At 47.3% G+C, this 17331-nt stretch overlaps 2 protein-coding genes across 4 annotated transcripts; one reads left to right on the top strand and one right to left on the bottom strand.

Moving 5' to 3' along the window:
- The first annotated feature begins 68 nt into the window (after positions 1-68).
- On the top strand, positions 69-14206 carry Vamp7 (Vesicle-associated membrane protein 7). Of its 3 annotated transcripts, none has more exons than XM_089552566.1 (9): positions 69-190; positions 4061-4240; positions 5473-5530; positions 6466-6515; positions 8123-8210; positions 8302-8395; positions 8706-8773; positions 8850-8942; positions 13396-14206. In XM_089552566.1, the coding sequence occupies exons 2-9, from the start codon at positions 4095-4097 to the stop codon at positions 13456-13458; spliced, it is 660 nt and encodes a 219-aa protein (XP_089408692.1). In that variant the 5' UTR covers positions 69-190; positions 4061-4094; the 3' UTR covers positions 13459-14206. The 3 variants fall into 3 exon arrangements, with proteins under 3 accessions (XP_089408692.1, XP_089408691.1, XP_089408693.1); XM_089552565.1 differs by lacking the exon at positions 69-190 and adding an exon at positions 197-389; XM_089552567.1 differs by lacking the exon at positions 69-190 and adding an exon at positions 449-580.
- A 217-nt stretch (positions 14207-14423) lies between these two features.
- On the bottom strand, positions 14424-17308 carry Mlh1 (DNA mismatch repair ATPase Mlh1). The gene has a single exon (XM_089552562.1). The coding sequence runs from the start codon at positions 17009-17011 to the stop codon at positions 14993-14995; it is 2019 nt and encodes a 672-aa protein (XP_089408688.1). The 5' UTR covers positions 17012-17308; the 3' UTR covers positions 14424-14992.
- Between the last annotated feature and the right edge of the window lie 23 nt (positions 17309-17331).

The raw sequence follows: 17331 nt of genomic DNA, 5'->3' as shown, positions 1-17331 counted from the left end.
AAAAAAAAAATTAATATCAGGTCTTTAAGAGGCGGAGACAAATCTTTTTTTTTTTTTTAAACCTAGCGTTATTTGGAACAGCGGCCGGATGCAAAGATAGTTAAAACGTCGGCGAACATGACTCATTCCAGCAGACGTGAGGTCTGGGAGAGCGCAGGCAAGGAAACATTCGTCAACACTGTCCACAAGGGTTCGTGTTTCTCTTTCTGTGCGTCGCGATAGTCGCGATAAAATGCCGAGATTCGACGATCGCTAATGCTTATTCACGTGATAGCGCGCGTCGACAGGCGAGGTGACTGCCGCTAACAAACTCTGTCCTTCGCATTGAGCAGTCAGCGTCGAGCGAGGCTGCCGCCCTCGCTTCACCCGCCCTCGAGTAGACGACAGAGGTGAGTGACTCGCAGTCATGCGCTCGCCCGCACTGCAGCACAACACTCGGCGATTCAGCCGCCCTCCCGAAGTGCGCAGCTCTGTGTTCGCTAGTGTTTTTATCGTCGTTTCCTTATCGACGGCCGCATTCGGAAGCGCCTGCTTCTTGTCTTGAACGCCGGCTACGACAGGAATGTCAGCGTCACGATCAGTTGAGCAGGGCGGACTTGAACTCGCAAGTGTGGTTTCGTAGAGCGTCGTTATTGTGTTCGCACGCACAATAGTAGTTCCGTCGTAAATATAACTCCTGTTGCCGCACTATCGGGATGTGTGTGGTGCGCGCCTTTCTTCTCGTGTGAGCTTTGTGACGCAAGGGCCGATTTTCCGCGCGATTGTTGTTAGCTCCGTTGAAAAGGGGACAGGGGTGTGACTTCAGTGAGTGCAGGGCTTTGAAGAGTGATCGATGCCCGACGTCTGTGCATGCACGATGTCCATTTTGTGCGAGTGACTGTGGGAGTGTCGGACACTGTGTGACAGATTCGATAGATCACCTGTTAAGCTTGCGCAACATTGGTTCTCGTTAGCTACGCGTTTTTCTTATTTTTTTTTATATAGGCGAAGTAGTGCCGCGAAGAATGCTCTTTCACACGTTTCGAGTCACCCTACACTTGCATCTGGACTTCAAACAGCAGTGTAGACCCTACGGCGAGGAGCCCGGAAAGTTGATAGGCGGCTATCGTAATGCTGCGTGACGCTCTGAAACAAATGAAAACAAAGCCTTTTGGCGTTTCCGTACATGTTTGGGTTTCACAGTTCAAGGGCAGCAGCTGTTACTAAAGGCTGCTTCGTGCAGTGATGCAACCAAAGGGTTGCAGGTGCTTGAATGTAGCCTTCATCTCTAGAAGAGATATTTTAATTCTGTGATTGGGATTTGAAATGCTTTTTTATTTTTGAATGCGAGGCTAACGTGATATGAATGCCTATGACATTTGCTGCTGTCGCTTCTGCTTTGAGTTTATGAATGCTGTTGGCACTCTGTTTTCTGCGTTTGTGCTGTCATGTTTGCTCATTCTAGGTTATTAGTGTGCAGAAAGTAATTTGCAGTCGTGGTCACCATTAGCTAGTTCTTATACACAATGCACTTTACTTCCACATCATTGGGTAAACTGTCACATGCTGCGTATTAGATTTCATCATTTTTGGTTGATGTGAAGTAGAATTAACCTACCAGTATTTTTGTTCTTTGAGTAATCTAAGTCTGTTCAAGGGACATTCTGCATTGGTCTCTTATGCAGCTTACTAGTTCACAAAATAAAGCCAGGGATGTGCGATCACTCAAGTGACGAAGTTCCCAATTCTAATTGTGCTAAATGAATGGTGACAGCTCATGAGGTGCTTTAATTCCAATGTCTGCATCTTGACAACAGAATTCTATGTATACACTGAAGAATTTGTAGAAGTGAAACAGCACATATTTCATGGCTGCTGTCTATATTGCACAGCAATGTCAGTTCCTGTTGTAGTTTGTTGTCATTTCATGAGTCAGGTTTGCATGGCTGGACACAGAAAAGAAAGATGGACGCATCACTGTAGTCGTGTACGAAGGAAATCGTGTATCCTCCAGTGATTGTGATGCACACTCGTAATCATTAGCTGGGTCAAGTCTGTCTTCAGGACAATGCCCTATCTTGTGCCAGTTGAAACCTCCCAGCAGATTTTCTGATAGCTTCTCCGCACCTGACCCTGTAATGCTTTGATTACAATTTGCTTCTCGTGGTGTGCTTTCTGTTGCCCTGACATACCACCGGTTATCTGCTCAGACAGGAAAGCGCAATCTTTTCATCCTTATTCACTGCATGGCTACAAGCAGTAAGTGTAGCATTAGAGCGGGATCATTTCAGCGTGAGCTAATGGGGAGTACCATCAGCAGCTTCATATTTGATGATAATGTTGTCCTGCTAAGTAACTCTGGATGAGCCACAGCAAATGATTAGCAGCCTAAACAGGCAAAGTGGTACAATGGTAGGATAAAAAATAATGCGTTGTAAAAGTAATGTTTAACAGTAGGTAATTAGGGAGTATTTCAAGGTCGATTGGCAGTGTTTCGAAGACTCTGCATGAGAAAGAAATTGATGGGGAAAAAAAGATATGGCATGTACTTGGCAGGTTCTGTCAAGTTGCAAGCTACAATGCACCATAGTGTATAGAAAGATAAGTGTTACAAATGTTTTGTTAGCACTTTCCTATTGGGGGTTGAAACCTAAGAAAGCTAGAAGTGAGGCTAAAATTGGTGCAGCTAGTTGGGAAAAGGAAAATGATACTGTCGGCCGCGGCGGCTGAATTTCTTGAAGGTGAAATTCTAGAGGCCCGTGTGCTGTGCGATGTCAGTGCACGTTAAAGAACCCCAGATGGTCAAAATTTCCGGAGCCCTTCACTACGGCGTCTCTCATAGCCTGAGTCGCTTTGGGACGTTAAACCCCAACAAACCAAACCAAACCGAAAATGATACTGTAATCTGACGAATCGCGAAAAATGTTTGAATTCAAGAACTAATGCAGGGTAGTAATATAATAGCTGAAATTACTTGGGCAGGACTTGACAGATGTCTGCACCTTCATTGTGGTGGCTTAGTGGCTATGGTGTTGCGCTGCAGAGTCCAAGGTTGTGGGCCCGAATCCATGCCGCTGTGTAACATTTCGATGGTGGGGAAATGCGAACACACCCATATGCTGCGCAAAGCCAGGGCACGTTGAACCCAGGCTAGCGAAATTAAACTGGAGCCCTCCGCAGTGGTTCCTCTCGCAGCCCACGTGCAGTTTTGGGATGTTAAACTCCACACACCGTATTTGTTGTCCTCTCTGTGTGGTCTTCCTAATAGCGCTACATCCAATGTCCTCTCTCTGTGGTATTCCTAATAGTACATCCAATTTTCAAAGAATGACCTGTTGCTTTTGTGTAAGCAGCCTCTATGTACTCTCTGGCATGTGCCCAAGGAGTGATACGCACGCAATGCCAACATTGTGATGTGTTTTTCTTGCGCATGCACACCATTCGTGGGCCTCGAAATGTTGCCATTGGCCAGTTTCCTTGTAAAGGAGAGGAGGTGGCATTCTTACTACAGGGTGTCCCAGAAGTAGCTGAACACAGGAAGAATGCATAGCTATCTTCATCTAATGCCGGACAATGAGAATTTGCTTCTTTGTTGTTACTGTTTTTTTTTTTCTCGCATGTGACACCCTCTGGGAAGTGCAGGAAAGTTTTTGTTTGCTACCCAGGAAATTGGTTGTAAACAGAGCAACCACACGATGCCAACTGTGCACGTAGAGTGGCAGGTGTTTGCTTGCAGCTGCCACCATCTGTTGCTTGTGCCTGTTGCCAGCACAAACTGCACAGCGGAAGCGGGTAGTTTGTATCAACCAGTGGGCCTTGGGAAAGGACAGAGAAATACAGGGGCACACGTGCATTGCAGCTGTGTGAAAGAGGCGACTTAAGTTTTCTTTCTGTGTATGGTTGTTTCTGTGCTCAAGTAAATATGTAACGCAAGCTAATGTAAATGCAGTGTGGTTTGTGGTTGCCTAAGCTTGAGTAGTATTGCAAGTTCTGCTCCGGATCAAACAGTTTACTGCCTGGTGTGTCAAAAAAAGGGGAGGGGGGGGAGCATTGAAGATAAATGGAGGCCTCTTGCCCGCAGCCATACAACAGCCTGAGGAGAGGGTAGCCCCATCATGCCGCTGCTGTACTGCGTGGTGGCGCGAGGTAGCACAGTGCTGTCTCGGTACGCCAGCTGCGCAGGCAACTTCTCGGAGGTCACTGAGCAGATCTTGGGCAAGATCTCGCCAGAGGTGCCCAAGCTTACCTATTCCCATGGAAGGTGAGAGTGCACCTGCATCGTGCTGGTGGGGGAGAACAACTCCACCCTCCACCACCACCCACCCGATGATGTTTCATGTCGTAACTGAAAATCCCCTTAATTAGATGAGAAAATCAAAGTTTTCAGTGCATGCCCTCTGTCCCCTTGACATAGTGGTCGATGGACACTTGAAAAACTCATTTCATTGCCGCTCTTTTTTTCCTTTTTCCCCTTTGTTCCCCTCCCCAAGTGTAGGGTAGCCAACTGGGCATCGCCTGGTTAACCTCCCTGCCTTTCCGTCCACTTCTCTCTCTCTCTGTCTCCCTCCCCATTTCTCGTCCTTTTTTTCCTGCAGGAATTTTTTGCTTTCCAAAGTTACGGATTTTACAAACTTTTAGCTTCCCTAAAATTCCCCCAAAACCCACGAATATTCCCTTTTCGCCGAATTTTACATATGAAATTCCCCAAAAAGGCAGAACTTCCCAAATGGAACATCAGTGCTGCCACCGTCGCCTTCATACTATACCACACAGACGTGAAAAGGAGTTTTGTGGCTGTCTTAAATCTTTTTAAGCAAAGGAAAAATGCCTGGTTTGGGATGCCAGACTTGTACTCCGTATTGCCACTTTTTGCAGTGGCGTGGAGCTGTGAGGGCAAGGCGACAGCTTCCACACACGTGGTTCGCTTATGAGTGCATGAGAACAGTGTAGTTACGGTGCCCACAGTCTCGAGCTCATAGCTTTACACCACTGCAAGAAGTTGGTAGGTGAGGTGCAGGCATGCACTGCACCAGTTGAGCTGGTGAAGAAGCTGGCAGGGCAAGGCTGAATTAAAAATCCAAAGTTAGAGTGGCAGTGTTTTGCTATGTTAATGAGGATCCTGACAAACCACCTTTAAGTATAAGAATGAATAGAGGCTTCAAAGAGCGAATAAACTAAAACTTGGGAGGCCGTACATTCAGGGGCCTGTCGGAACTACAGTTTGCAACGGTTCTGAGTGGCGGTGTATAATAAAAACTGGGCCAGCACTGGGTGCAGAAATTCAGACAAGAGTTTAGTGGTGGCTTTGCGCATGGCATGGTCGAGTTTTGTTGTTTTTGTAATCGGTAGCTTAGCACCCAGTCTGTCCCTGTTCAGGTGTCTTGCTCACGCCTATTTTTGGCAGCAATGCAAAGGTAATTGTTATTAATTGCGAGTGTATCTCGTAGTGCTTGCCTACAGCATTTTTGGCCCTGTTCTTTCTGCCTGTTCCAGCTACTTGTTCCACTACATTCTTGAGGATGGCATCATATACCTCTGCATCACCGATGATGTAAGCATACTTGAGCCTGTTCTTGTGATTGGTAGCGGTGTGCTGTGAAGTTGACATCTCTAAAGCTAGCAAACAGAAAGTTGTTTCTCTCAGAAGCATCTAATACTTGTCAGCTTGCTGCATGGCAATGCTGATTTGAGCATAACATCATTAATGTAAATATAATTGCTTCAGTTATTCCCTTCTTCCTGAGAATAGTGGCATAATCTTCCGAACTAAATTACAACGCAGGATTCATTGTCATTAGCATTGCTCCTTGCGTTGTCTCCGTTCAGCACGCAACCTCAGTTACGTTGACATCCCTGCCTTTTGTATCCTGTGCTTTCAGGCCGTTATTTCTACCTTAACATCTTGGAATCAAGATAGCAGTATATCTATTAAAATTTTCAAGAGCAGGTTAGTTTAATAGCTGTGGTACTGTGCGCAGTTCACTTGGGGTTCAGAGCTTTAGTTCCACAGCACCAGCAGAGAAAAGTTTCTGAACAGGCACACCGCGAGTTACCCCGTATGTTTCCATGTTTGTTGCTTTGTGAAAATGAAAGAGGAGCAGTGTTTAAACATGATGTATCCATACATGCTGAAGCTGTATCCAACGAGAGTGGAAGAAGTACACACTTCTGTTCAGAACAAACATAGTGATTGCTCACAGAATATGGCCTGTCTAGTTTTTTCTCCAAGGGGGTCCAAATCATTATATGCGCGTGTACTTAGGGGCAAAGAGCTCTCAGTGAAAATTTTGAGAGGCCAGGAAGATTGGCGAGATTCCACTGGGCTTTCTGAGGCCTTGACGCTTGGTTTGCCGCACTTTTAGCTTAGGTAATCTCTTCCTGTTTCGCAGTTGAATTGGCTTCTGTTCTCATTTCAGAGCAAAACTGCGGAGTGTATTTATTTTTGCTTTCTGACATCAATTCCTGCTTTTATGTCTCTACTTGCAGGAATTCGATAGGGTCACAGCATTCCAGTTCTTGACAGACATACAGGGCAGGTAAGGAAATGCGAACAGTCACTGCTGTCGTATTGATCTTCAGTGACATTAACCACTGCTGGACATAGCTAGGGGTGGACTTCGATTTGAACATACAAAAAAATGCTAAAGCACACCAAATTAAATTTTTGAAATTTGACTTTAACCAAGGAAGGGCAGTATCCATGACATGCATGCTGCAACTAGCTGGCTGTTGAGTAGGAGTTATTCAAAGGAGCAAATTAACAAAGTGTGGAAGCCAGGCGAGGTGCGAAATGGCTGTAGCGTTGGATAAAGTCTTGCAGTTGTGCATCTTGAGGTATTACTGTGCTAACTTACATGCCTTTGCAGGCTGGGAGGCTCCAGCACATCGCCAGGTATCTGCTGGCGGAGTGCCGTTCACTGTCATTGCTCACTTGGGGCAGTTACTTTGCATGTTAGGGCACTCATGCAAGGGCACTCGAAACCATGCATAAGAATCGCGAAATGTGTGTTGTGCTTTGGCTACCACGATGGTTAAGCAGCAGTTCCATCACTGCCATCAACACAGGAGACCACATGAGACTTGGCCCTCTCACTGTACCTAGCACAACCCAGTGATAACATGACAATCCACCTTTTAGAAATCATCTTCCACTTGCATTTTTGTCTAACAGTTTCGTCACTTAGAGGAACCATGCAATAGTTTATACTGAGGCCAGGAAAAGCGCAGGAGTGATCGATGTTCCATCGCTCGTCACCGCACTGCAAAAAATTTTAGAGCTGGGTTTATTAACACTGAAGATATTGGCGTTTAAAAATGACTCTTCTCCTCACCCCTCCTCAAGTCTTACACACCGACGTGTCAGAAAAAAATAATAAATGGGTCAGGACTGTTCCTTTCCATGCCTCATCTAGCCCCGCCCACCGAGACCCCACTGATGTCATCAGGATAGGGGATACGCAATGAGGCGTTGCCCCTATCGATTGCGAGCTACTGTGGGCAGCAATTTTTGAAAATTATTTGTAAATTATAAGGTCCACACACAGCTTGTAAATTCGACTCAGATACTCACAAAGACCACCTCTACAGATCCGTTGCACGACTAGAATATGACCATCAATGTCATTTGAGTCCCTTTCACTTCCGATGCTTTCTTTATTAGGTGATACCATTTCTTTCTGCAGGCACAGCCGTAAGTGCTTTGGCAGTAATGAACGATGATTTGGATTTTGATTACTGTTAAATTGAATGCTCAGGCTAACAAACATGCCGTGATGGACTAAGTTTTGGTCACACAAGAACTCCACATTATACAAATGGGGGGGAAAGGGGGGGATTGTAATTAATCCGTAAAAAAATAGCATTTGAAAAAATAAGTGCGCTCTGAAATAAAGACGAAAAATTCTGCCAAATTTTCAAAAAATAGAAACCAAAAAGTCTGACCCTAAAAGCTAACCCTACTGGACCCACAAAACATGTTGCAGTACTCACTTTTATGTGGTCAGAGAAACATTGTTGGTGCTGAGCTGCTTGCTTTTCACAGCCCTCTTTCAGCAAAGGCAACTTGCTTTTAGCAACCAATTAGACATGAAGTTTCAGTCAAATTTTTTCTGGGTGATATTTAGGTGTGCTCTATGTATTGCAGGTTCCAAGCAAGTTACGGTCGTCAAGCTCATTCAGCACTCGCCTATGCGATGAACAGTGAATTCTCTCGGGTGCTGGCAAACCAAATGGTGAGCTGGAGCTTTCTTTAATTATTTTTTTCTTCCTGCGAGTGGAGACTTGCGCTTATTAACCTCTGCACCTTATGGCTGTGTACTGCAGAAACACTACTCTGGCATTAGCAAGGATGGCGACAACATATCCAAGGTTCAAGAGGAAATTGATGAACTCAAGGGCATCATGGTGAAGAACATTGGTGAGATGGTCCTCCTCAGCACCTTTTGGATTCTGGTGGAGTTCCCCAGTGTTGAAGAGGTTGGGAATACGTATGCTAATTTGTTAGTAGATTGCAGTACAGTCTTTGTAGAAGATTTGTGGGACACAACAAAACTGATTGAAACAACTGTTCAAGCTCCTGTGGGCTAACTGTTTAATTGCATCTAATACGGTCTTCTAAGTATTCAGTGGCTGAGAGCCCATGGTGTCTCGGTATTAATTGCATTGATTTTTCACACTGAACTCTCATGAAATCAACGTCTAAGTGGAATTTTGCTGTGTGTATGCAGATACTGTTACGTCCAGGGGGGAGAGGCTGGAACTACTGGTGAACAAGACAGAGGCGTTATCAAGCACGGTGAGTCTGATGCGTTAGCATTTGCTCTGTCGCTGCCAGGACTGGTCCTAATTTCTTGATCCCTCTCCATTTTCAGTCGGTGACCTTCCGCAAGAGCAGTCGCAACCTTGCCCGGTCCATGATGATAAAAAACATCAAGATAGCCATCATTATTGCCGTTGTAGTCTTGGTGAGCATTCCATCGAGCTTTTGTCCAGATTTGCCATCTTGTGCTGCGCCTCTCATGCTCTCGGCGTTGTTGGGCTTTCCATTTCGTCAAGTGTGCTTTTACAAGGTTGTTGTGTTTTTGCGAGAAGTGCAATTATGAAAGTGACAGGGAGCTTATTCTGCCGTTATTAAATCTATGTATAGTTTTCATTTGATCATTTGCTTCTTGCAGTGCATGTTGCATTTCTGTGACCATTCCAGTTTACTGTTGGAGAGAAAAAAAAATTGAAACTTTGTCTTATTTGTCATGTGGTTGTTTTTTCTTCTGCTTTTCTAATCAATTAGCTTTAAGCGATAACATATTCAGTAATATTCTAAATTTATCAACACCACAAAATAAATAAATAAAAATTAAAAAATCCCCTGTGCCCCTTGGTTTCTGTGGCTGTTGGCCATGGAGAACGCGACACGGTTATTCACCCCAATTAAAAAGTACACGGAATTCGATATGGAATTGCAGCGCCTGCGATCACTGCGGCGTAGGGCCGAGCGTAGGTACCGACGCACAAAGTCGAGCCTTGACCTCAGAGATGCGAGGCGCATGCAAAAGAAAATTCAGCGCAGAATTCAAGCAGTACAGGCACAACGTTGGAGGTCATTCTGTGAAACGCTTGATCCACGGAAACCGTTGTCACGCATCTGGAATGTAGTTCGTGGCCTTCGAACATCCCCACACCAGCTGCACCCTTTCAAGTCTCTTTCACTCTTCCAACGACGTGGCGAGGTCGAGGTAGCTGAGGATTTCTGCGCTAGGGTAGCAGGACCATCTTCCCCATCTGCGACGCTGCATTGCAGCGATGTTCCTGCTTCTCGGGATTCTCGGATGGACCTTCCCTTCTCCGTGGAGGAACTTGATTCTGCGCTGGCTTGTTGCAGACGATCATCATCGCCGGGACCCGACGGTGTGCCATACACTGCACTTGCAAACCTTGGACAAGAAGCTAGGCGTGTCCTTCTGGAGCATTACAACAAATCTTGGAATGAGGGCACAGTCCCAGACGATTGGAAGTCCAGTCGTCTAGTTCCGCTCCTGAAACCAGGGAAATCGCCTCTTGACCTGACATCATACCGTCCAATTGCGCTGGCTAGTTGTGTTGGCAAAGTACTGGAAAGGATGGTACTTACCCGCATTGAGTGGTACCTGGAGCGCTACCGCATATATCCGGATATAATGTCCGGGTTTCGACGTGGACGCTCTTCAATCGACAGCGTGGTCGACCTAGTGTCATCCGTCCAGCGCCAAAAACATTTGAAGCGCTTGACCGCGGCATTGTTCCTGGATGTAAAGGGCGCATACGACAATGTAACCCACCAGGCTATTTTGGACGCTCTGGAAACTGCCGAGCTTGGTGGCCGCGTATTCTGCTGGATACGTAGTTATTTATCCAACAGATCTCTCTTTGTGCAGACAGAGGAAGGCCCAACATCTTCTCATTTCACTTCCCGTGGAGTCCCGCAGGGTGGAGTGCTCAGCCCAACGCTGTTCAACCTTACACTTGTCGGGCTTGTCGATATACTACCACAGTCGGCGCAACTCTCAATATATGCGGATGACATCTGTATCTGGGCATCTGGAGTTACGCGCCCACAAGTTCGAGCGAGACTTCAAAAGGCGTCAAGTATTCTTGCTGCCTACCTTCGCCAGCAAGGCCTACAGATTTCAACCGAAAAGTGCTCGCTGGTTGCCTTTACACGAAAGAACATGTCTTCTTATACCGTATGCATAAACGGCACAGCAATACCCTACGTAAAGAGCCATCGGTTTCTGGGAGTAATCATCGACCGAAATCTATCATGGACCCCTCATGTCTCATACATGAAAAAGAGACTGACAGCGATTTCTCACGTTCTCGCCTTTCTTGGGGGAAAGTCGTGGGGAGCGTCGGTGCGGTCGATGATGCAGCTCTACAACGCCTTATTCATGGGATTTCTTCGCTACAGCCTCCCTGTACTTGGAAATATTCGTAAAACAAACATACGAAGTCTGCAGAGCGCTCAAGCTCAAGCTCTCCGGACTTGCCTAGGATTGCCAAAATGTGCCTCTACGGCCGCATCTGTACTTATCGCCCAGGAGCATCCAATCCCTACCTACTTAACAGTTGACGCACTGAGGGCACATTTCCGGCACATTTCCCGGGTTCCCTCTCACCATCTTGCCAGTCTTCCTATTACCAGGCCGCGCACATCGTTTACAGACGTCATTGACGCACATCCCGCCATTCTGCCGTCCCAGTTTACACCTGCCTCTAGACCGTCCTCGCCACTTTGGAGCCTGCATAATCCCCGTGTGCTTCTTTCGATACCTGGCATCAGGAAGAAGATAGACTTATCGCCGACAGAACTACAACAAGTCACCCTTGAATATTTACATGAGCACCATGCAAACCGGGTGCACGTTTACAACGACGGCTCAGTGAACCCTATATCTTCTTCTGGCTCCGTCGTCATACCCGCAAGCACTACAGAAATTAGAGTTAGGACAGGTCACCGCACTTCTTCGACGGGTGCAGAACTCACCGCTCTTCGTGTCGCCATTGAATGCATCAGTCAGCAGCGCCCTCAGCGGTGGTCTATTTTCACCGATTCGAAAGCTGCCCTCCAAGCCTTACAAGCTGCTCTTCGCCGTGGAGCCCATGAACAACTGGTCGCAGAAATTCGACAGCTACATCACTCTGCCATCAACAAAGGGCATGACATTATCTACCAATGGCTACCGGGGCACAGCGGCATAGCAGGTAATCACCGCGCGGATGAGGTCGCGCGAACTGCGCACGACGACGGCGATTTTGTATCGATCCCCATTTCGAGATCGGATGCAGCGAGCAGGCTTCGCGCACTTGCGCGGGACATCACGCTTGCCGCGTGGAATTCCGGCCAATTTTGCAATTCCCGTTTACAATCCTTGGACCCAGACCTGAAGCTCCGGCTACCATCAGGCCTACCACGACGAGAAGAAACTTTGCTGTGTCGCCTCTGGCTTGGTGTAGCGTTCACCAATCACTACTCATTCTTAATCGGTATGGCTGATAGTCCTGCATGTTCCATCTGCGGGCAAGACGAGACCATAACCCACATTCTTTGTGACTGCCCTGCCTACACCACCGAAAGGCAGTCTCTCAGCCGTGCGCTGGAGCGCCTAGATACACGCCCTTTCACGGAAATGAAGATTCTCGGCCCCTGGCCGCGGCGGTCGTCGGCGGAGAAGGCCTGCAAGGCACTGCTCCGCTTCTTGAGAACTTCTGGCCTGCACGATAGGCTGTGACTTTAACGAACAGTGACGTTTTATAGTGACTTCAATTTTCTGTTACTCTCCTTTCTCTTTCTTTTTTTTATCCCCTCACCCCCTTCCCCCCGTGTAGGGTAGCAAACCGATTATTATTTCGGTTAACCTCCCTGCCTTTCCTCTTCTATATCCTCCTCCTCCTGGCTTCTCTCATATTTATAACGAGCCCCTCATTCCCCTTCCCTTGTTTGCTTAATTGCTTAGCGAGGGCCTCTGTTCTGGCAGCCTTGACACCATAGGAAGCATAAGAGGGTTCTCACGCAGCTTCCACCCTCTTCGTTTGATGACGTTCTACGTCACACCTGCGGTAACTCAGGACGTTCTACGTCCGCCGCTTATGAACGTGGGTGGCGCTGATGAACACTCTCAAGGTCAGGTTTCTTGTTAACATAAATACCCCCGAAAGCAGAAGATTTGACAGCCGTCGCCGTAGCTCAGAGGTAGAGCACCGGACGCGTAATTCGGAGGTCGTGGGTTCGGATCCCACCGGCGGCATGTGGTTGTTTTTTCTTCTGCTTTTCTAATCAATTAGCTTTACGCGATAACATATTCAGTAATATTCTAAATTTATCAACACCACAAAATAAATAAATAAAAATTAAAAAATCCCCTGTGCCCCTTGGTTTCTGTGGCTGTTGGCTTCTGTCTTATTTGCAGTGCAATTCAAGCACTCTCTTGGGTGTAGCATGAAGCACTGCAGCATTACTTTCACGGCGTCAGAATTTGATTTTGGTCACGTTGCGTGCACAGTGTGAGGAGCTGCTTTTTTTTTTTTTAATATAAACTGTACAAAGGGTATTCTGATGTTTACAAGCCAGTGCAAGCTTTAGAGACAGTCTTTCCACCTGAAGTTCTAAGTTCAAGCCGTGCTAGAGAAAGGCAGCCTATGCTAAAGTATCCTGCACTAAAAACAATAAACTTGATGCATGATGTGGTTGAGAGGAGTACGTGCAGGAACGCATTTATAACAATGAGTTTGAATATTGTTTGGCTAATATCTATAGCTCGAAACTGCGGTATGCACTGACTGCTGAATATCTAATTTGCGCAGCTACGCTCGCAGACAAAGCAGATGTTTACTTTCTATTTTGTGACGACTCCAATCGCGATTTTCGCTTCTGTCAATGTGCAGGTGGTGATCTACATCATCGTCTCATCAGCGTGTGGTGGCCTCAGCTGGCCTAACTGCGTGTGAGCCTTCTTCGTCACTGCAGCTTATCCGTGGGCCCTCCTGCACACATTTATGTTTAGTATTGTATGTTCCACAAGCAGACCCGTACACACTTTATTTTTAACAATGATTTGTATCCGTGTGCACATAACAGTGGGCCGATGTCGCTCCTTTGCGTTAACAACGTTGAGTATGCGACTTTGACGACAACACTCGTTTTTCAAAGTTCCTGTTTCTGCTGGGTGCGGATGCTGGCTGTACAAAGCACTCGTTGAGTTGTACGATACGTTCTACTCTGTTCAGAGGCTTACATATATGTGTATACATTTGCGCTCGAGCGCGGTTTAGATTGTGGCGTCTTATACATTTTCACTGAAAGAGACTTTAGCGTGACGCTGTGTGTTATAAAGTCATGCAGTCGATTCCTGCACACATTTCTGCAGCTGCATTGAAGGAATGATTGCCAAATTTTATTGATGCTCATAGCTGCGACTTGCGTTGCATAAAATTGTTGCAATACTTGTGTGCATGTTACATTCTGCAATTTAATGGCACCGTAGCGATGTTTATCTTTCTTTTTACATTTATACCGCATGTTTTTCAACATGACTGCAGGGAACGTTGATCGGCCTGCTTGTGCAATTTCAATGTATATTTAAATTGCCAGAATTGCCTGCCTTGTATATATGTATTGCAGCGGGGAACAGCAAGTTTTCAGGATTGCTCACGAGTCTCACAGGAGTAATAAATGGCTTTGTGTCAAGGCTACAAACTGGCCCATTCTTTCACAGTTTCTCATAGCCCCTTTTGGTGTTGAATCTACGCAGAATTGGTTCTCATCCTAGCCCCACTTTAAAGTCCTGGAGTGGCAGGTGTAGTGACATGATCTTGCATACGAAGCACATAGTATTAAGTGGCTGGTGACCTCATCTCGGAGGGTTTACTTTTCACAGAATTCTGTTCAGAGTTTTTTTATATATTGAGATCCGTATCTCACCCATGGTACTCAGTTTAGAGGATAATAGTTTGCATTCCCTTCTGGAGATTTGGAACTTCAGATGTGCCATAGGTGGACAATGCTCTAAACTACACCTTTTGGCCTGAACACCTCTGACCAGGGCCTTCTAGTATGAAAGAGAACAACCAGTTTACACTAAAAGATGTACTAAAGTTGAAAATATATGTACGCCCAGAGGCAAACCAGATGGGAAACAGAAAAAAGTGTTTGTCGCACATAATTATGGAGTAAATCATTCTCAGAATGCTCAAACTTTAATGGAAGGTCCTGTACATTGCCACTGGTTGCTGGAAGCAGACCACTGCGAACGGAAAGCAAGTCTTGTTCTGGGTTGTTCATTTCGAGGTGAATTCAACAACAAACTGTCAAAAAAAAGTTTCAAAACCAAACTTCGCAAGCCATCAGCCTCGCAGCTTAGCACGGTCCAAAATTGTGCTAGAACAAGCTTATTCTGATGCAAGGAAATATTGACACCGTCGCTTGCTCCATTAGAGACTGATGTACTGCAGTGATTAGTGTCTTCGAGCACGAACGCACAGATCAACACCTCTCAAACACTTTGTACAGGTTGGGCAGGCTTGCCACTTGTAACACACACGAGTTCTCCATATACTCTGCAGGCAGCCTAAGCGTTTGCTTTGCTGCTGGGAACACTACATGCTCGGTCACCCATTTCCAACTGTTTGGGTCATCATCTTCGCCAGGGTCCAGCGACGGTCCTGCGTAGAACCGTGCAGTCTCCCTGCAAAATGTTTCGAAGCACTCCTGCTCAGTTTCCCACTCGACCTCCGTTGCAAGCCGCAAAGCATACATAGGCAGCCCTTCAATGGGTGGCCTGTAGTCATTGAGAATTATGGGCAACGAAGTGATCTCTCCCGACTCATTGATGCCCAGTGAAAAGTAGTCGTCCAGCATCTCGGCTTTGGACGTCAGGAATGTCGACATGTAGCGTGCAAGTTCTTCCTTTGGGCCATCTGCTTCCGTCCACCCACATTCTTCAAGGTCCAGGGCCATCATTGCGAGGTCGTAAATCGGAGCTGGTTCAGAGAACTGGTACATGCCAAAGCGACCAAAGTTTTTGAGCATCAGCTGGTAGAACAGTTCTTCGGATATCCTCCGAGTGTTGATCAGGTACAACTCCGTCTTGTGCTGCACGAGGCAATACCTCTGGTTGACGCAACCGACAAATGTGTGGTTGCGAAACAGTTCCTGAAGTCCCGCATGGGTGTTTCTGACAACGGCCTCCCAGAGGTTCACGACACTCTGAAGCTTGACTTTTGGTCGCTCTTCAGCGAGGTCCTCGTCGGCATTCTCATCGTCCCGAGTGGATTGACTTGCGGCTCGCTGTACGGCCGGAGATGGCTTCTTGAGGAAAGGATCCAGCTTTTGCATCTGGGAGTCCGTCCGCACCATGTGTCTCTCATCGACAGAGGTTGATGCACCTCCTGCTTTGTCTGTTTTCTTGCTTGCAGTTGCTGAAACTGACTTAGTAGCCGCAACGCGCGGGAGGCAGGCTTGGGTGAGGTAAGACCGTGACGAGTTGCATGACAGAAGGGCGGTGTCCACTGCCTTCTGGACAGCCTCGAGGATGAGGTCCTCATGCAGGAAGTGGACTTCCTTCTTAGTCGGGTGGACGTTGACATCAACGTTGGCCGGGTGGATCTCCAGTGACAGGTAGAGCCATGGGTGAGCGTTCTTTGGCAGGTATGACACGTAGACAGACTCGATGGCCTTCCGGAGCGCGTTGCTCTCGACGAGTCGGTGGTTGATGAACAGCAGCATTGTGCATTTCTTGTACGAGCAGTTGGCGTTCGACACAAAGCCCTTCAGTTTGAACTTCAAGTTCGGGTCGGAACACTCGACGGGCAGCAGTTCACGGCTGACGGTCTTCCCGTAGACGCACTCGATGTTCTGCAGGGTGTCCGCTTCCACCATGGTGTTCACGTCCGTCGTCGATTCGTCGGCCTGTCTCACGGACATGGCGATGCCCGCGTTGTGCACCGCGTAGCGACTGACGACGTCGACGATACGCTTGTACTCTTCGGTGGGGCTCTTGAAGGCGTTCTTTCTCGTGGGGACATTGTAGAACAGATCTTCGACGACGATCTGCGTGCCCCTGTTCCCGGCGCAGGGCTTCGGGGGTCCAGATGGTTTGCCGTTCAGGTACGACAGCCTGTACGCGCACTTCGACTCCTCCGTCTTGGTGGTGATTGTGACCCGGGCCACGTAGCTAATGCTGGCAAGAGCTTCGCCCCTGAACCCGTAAGTGGCGATGGAACCGAGGTCCTCGAACTTGACCAGCTTGCTGGTGGTGAAGCGCTCGCAGACGATGTCAAGGTCCTCTCTGCGGATGCCGCAGCCGTTGTCCTTGATTTGCAACAGCTTGAGCCCGCCGCACTTGGCCACTACTTGGATGCTCGTCGACTTGGCGTCGATGCTGTTTTCGAGCATCTCCTTGAGCGCGTTCATGGGTCGCTGGACGACCTCTCCAGCAGCGATGCGGTTCGTGACACTTTCGTCGAGCCGACGAATCTTGCCAGGCTCTAAAGGTTCGGTCATCTTGAAGCTGTGCTTCAGTGTCCACAGGGACCTTGCGACTTAAGCGGTAACTTGAAGGGGAGATCAAAGAACACAGCGACAGGGCAGCGCGTGCCAAAGTTTTGCGTCGTTTTGAATGACGAATGCTCGCAAGCCAAGTTCTCAAGCTCAACCAAGATACTGCGCTGAGTTTTCCTTACATTTTGTATCGATTCCTAGAACGCTGTGACATGCTTGAGCCAGTTGATATCCCTGTTGAACACAGCAGCCGATGCGCGCCATTTCCCCACAGGTCCCCAGGCTAATTTGGCGCCCCCATTCATTTTGTTTAAAGAATAGTA

Source organism: Amblyomma mixtum, chromosome 7 (genome assembly GCF_055824585.1).
Source record: "Amblyomma mixtum isolate Tamu chromosome 7, ASM5582458v1, whole genome shotgun sequence".
In the NCBI taxonomy this organism is placed as follows: Eukaryota; Metazoa; Arthropoda; class Arachnida; order Ixodida; family Ixodidae; genus Amblyomma; species Amblyomma mixtum.
The sequence above is the reverse complement of the archived record's forward strand: the minus strand, read 5'-3'. Positions and strand labels throughout refer to the sequence as shown.